Raw genomic sequence first — 2,675 nt, forward strand, 5'->3', positions numbered from 1 at the left:
TATTAAACGGGGACAATTCAGACAGAGGAGCAAGAAAACAATCCATCTGGCTAAACAAAATGTGCTACTTTTTAAACCACAAGGTAGATGGTTACTGGGTTTAGTAAGCAGAAGCTTACTCAATAGCCACACCATTGATCAAACTTATGGGATAGGCCAGCCTGAATAAAACTGAACATAGCATGTACATATATCAACCATTTCTTCAAAATTACTGACAAATCAGAAAAAGAGTTCAAATAATGCTGTAAACCCGTTTTATTTTCTGAAGCTCACTTTAAAAACATTTGGTGCTATAGACTGCATCATGCAACACGCTTGCACATCACAGACGCAGATGGAAGGGCACTAGTGGGTTCAAACATGATCAAAGAGTGAAATGGAAATATCACATCTGAACAGATAATTTATCCTGTAGTTTGTTTTCTTTATAATCATGAAAGACCCAAGATATCAATTAATGAATGGGCTTTGTGCTGCCATCAAGAAAAGACAATCAGCTGGGAGATTGAATACCTGTATTACTAAGTTTTTGTATTATCTGATCAATACTTATGACTGGCGTAAAATCGCAAACCCACTGTGCAAAAATAAACTAGATATGTAAACTGTGAAACATTTGCATATTTAATCACATCCTACACTAAAATCCCTGCATTTTAAACACAAAAGCGATACTATTTCAGCTACCAAAATTGTGCAGAAATAGCATCCTTCTCATAAAGACCAGGAAACAAAGGAACACCCAAAAAATACATCGGTATGTTGCCCTAAATTAACCACAACAAACACTAAGACCTCCCAATTGAATGAAGTCACACACATTATTAGCCATAAGGTACTTTCCAAGTCATCCTCAAGACAGGGGATAAACAGTAGGTCTCTGTTGCAGAGGTTCATTATTTACGACTTAAGTTTGAAAGCCGATACCAAAAGTTTCCACTGTTCAAGGGGGTGCTGAATAAAGGCCTCTTCTTTCGCAGGGCTTGTGGGTGGGGAAGTGGAAATACTGAATTTCGTTCCTGTGATCATACGCAACGCAGGCTCCAAAATATAAATCCATGCAGCACTTCTGGCTCCACGTCCGCAAGCACGTTATCCTTTGCGATGGAAGCTGCCGACCAAATGCCACCTCCTCTGACTTCTGAATGCGACAGAACGCAGAGATAAAGGATCCCCTCATTTTGGTTGCTTTTGAATAGAGTCAGCTGCCAAATCGCGTCCGCTTGACCGGAGGGAGGAGGGGATGGAAAATAACTTAAGCAGGAGGTGGGAGACGGCGGCAGGCAGCCGGGTTGATGGAGATGGTCCGGGCAGAGGGCTCGCCATTAGGTGCCCACGATGCCGGGGTCGTGCGCCGAGTCAGGGAGCGGGGCCCCGCCGCAGTGGTAGAGGAAGCAGTTGCCCCAGCAGCTGTAGCAGATGAGGAAGAGGGCGGCCAGGAAGACCAGGGCGCAGATGGTGCAGGGTTTCCTCTCCAGCAGGAAGCTCAGCAGGTAGAAGCCCATGAACATGGAGTGGTTGAACCACAGCGCCGGGTTCAGGGGCTTGGGGATGAGCAGGACGGGCAGCAGCCACTGCAGACAGTACATGGCGGATCCGGGGAGAGAGCGCGGCTCCCCGCCCGCCCGCCCGCCCCCCGGGGGCGGGGGAAAGACAGCGGCTCACACCGGCCCGGCTCCGAATAAAGCGGCCAAACCCCCCGCCCGCAGAGACACTCTCTCCGGGCTGCTCTCGGACACTTCCCCCTGGGCTGCTCTCCGACTCTCCCCCGGCCTCCTCTCTCTCGGGCTCTCCCCGTGTCTCCAGGCCCGCCTTCTCCCTCCCACTCCACTGCGCAGCCGCATCCAGCCCGCAGGACCCCCCTCCCTGCTCACAGGTGGCCACACTCCTCGCCTGCACACCCCACCCACCCCATATCATTGTAAACGTTTACGTCCTCCTGCTGCTTGTCATTTTTTTTCTTTTTATGTTTCTGAATAAAGGAAGTCAGATGGACGCCGATCCCTGGTCGCCCCCCCCCCCCAGGCGCACTTTGGTTGCCTCGCATGAGGGGGCCTCGTGGTGCTGCTCGCACAGCGGGATGGGGTAACCATGGAAACGGGAGGAGGGCGGGGGGGGGCTTTAGTGGTCCTCACTGACTCCATCAGCATTTATTGCCTTTCAGAAGGTAGCGTTGAGCTGCCTTCTTGGACCGCTGCAGGTGTAGATACCCCATTGCGCTATTAGAACATAGAACAGTACAGCACAGAACAGGCCCTTCGGCCCTCGATGTTGTGCCGAGCAATGATCACCCTACTTAAACCCACATAACCCGTATACCCGTAACCCAACAATCCCCCCATTAACCTTACACTACGGGCAATTTAGCATGGCCAATCCACCTAACCCGCACATCTTTGGACTGTGGGAGGAAACCGGAGCACCCGGAGGAAACCCACGCACACACGGGGAGGACGTGCAGACTCCACACAGACAGTGACCCAGCCGGGAATCGAACCTGGGACCCTGGAGCTGTGAAGCATTGATGCTAACCACCATGCTACCGTGAGGCCCCAAATTAGGGAGGGAATTCCAGGGTTTTGTCCCACTCAGGGTAGTGAGTGACTTGGAGGGGAACCTCCAGGTGGTGGCATTCCCAGGTATCTGCCGCTCTTGTCCTTCTGGGTTTAGAG

General features: G+C 51.3%; 1 protein-coding gene across 1 annotated transcript; it reads right to left on the bottom strand.

The window, feature by feature from the left end:
• Positions 1 to 234: 234 nt before the first annotated feature.
• On the bottom strand, positions 235 to 1,828 carry LOC119969620 (bladder cancer associated protein). The gene has a single exon (XM_038803495.1). It carries the CDS (start codon positions 1,590 to 1,592, stop codon positions 1,329 to 1,331), a length of 264 nt encoding a protein of 87 aa, XP_038659423.1. The 5' UTR covers positions 1,593 to 1,828; the 3' UTR covers positions 235 to 1,328.
• Between the last annotated feature and the right edge of the window lie 847 nt (positions 1,829 to 2,675).

Source organism: Scyliorhinus canicula, chromosome 7, assembly GCF_902713615.1.
Source record: "Scyliorhinus canicula chromosome 7, sScyCan1.1, whole genome shotgun sequence".
NCBI lineage: Eukaryota > Metazoa > Chordata > Chondrichthyes > Carcharhiniformes > Scyliorhinidae > Scyliorhinus > Scyliorhinus canicula.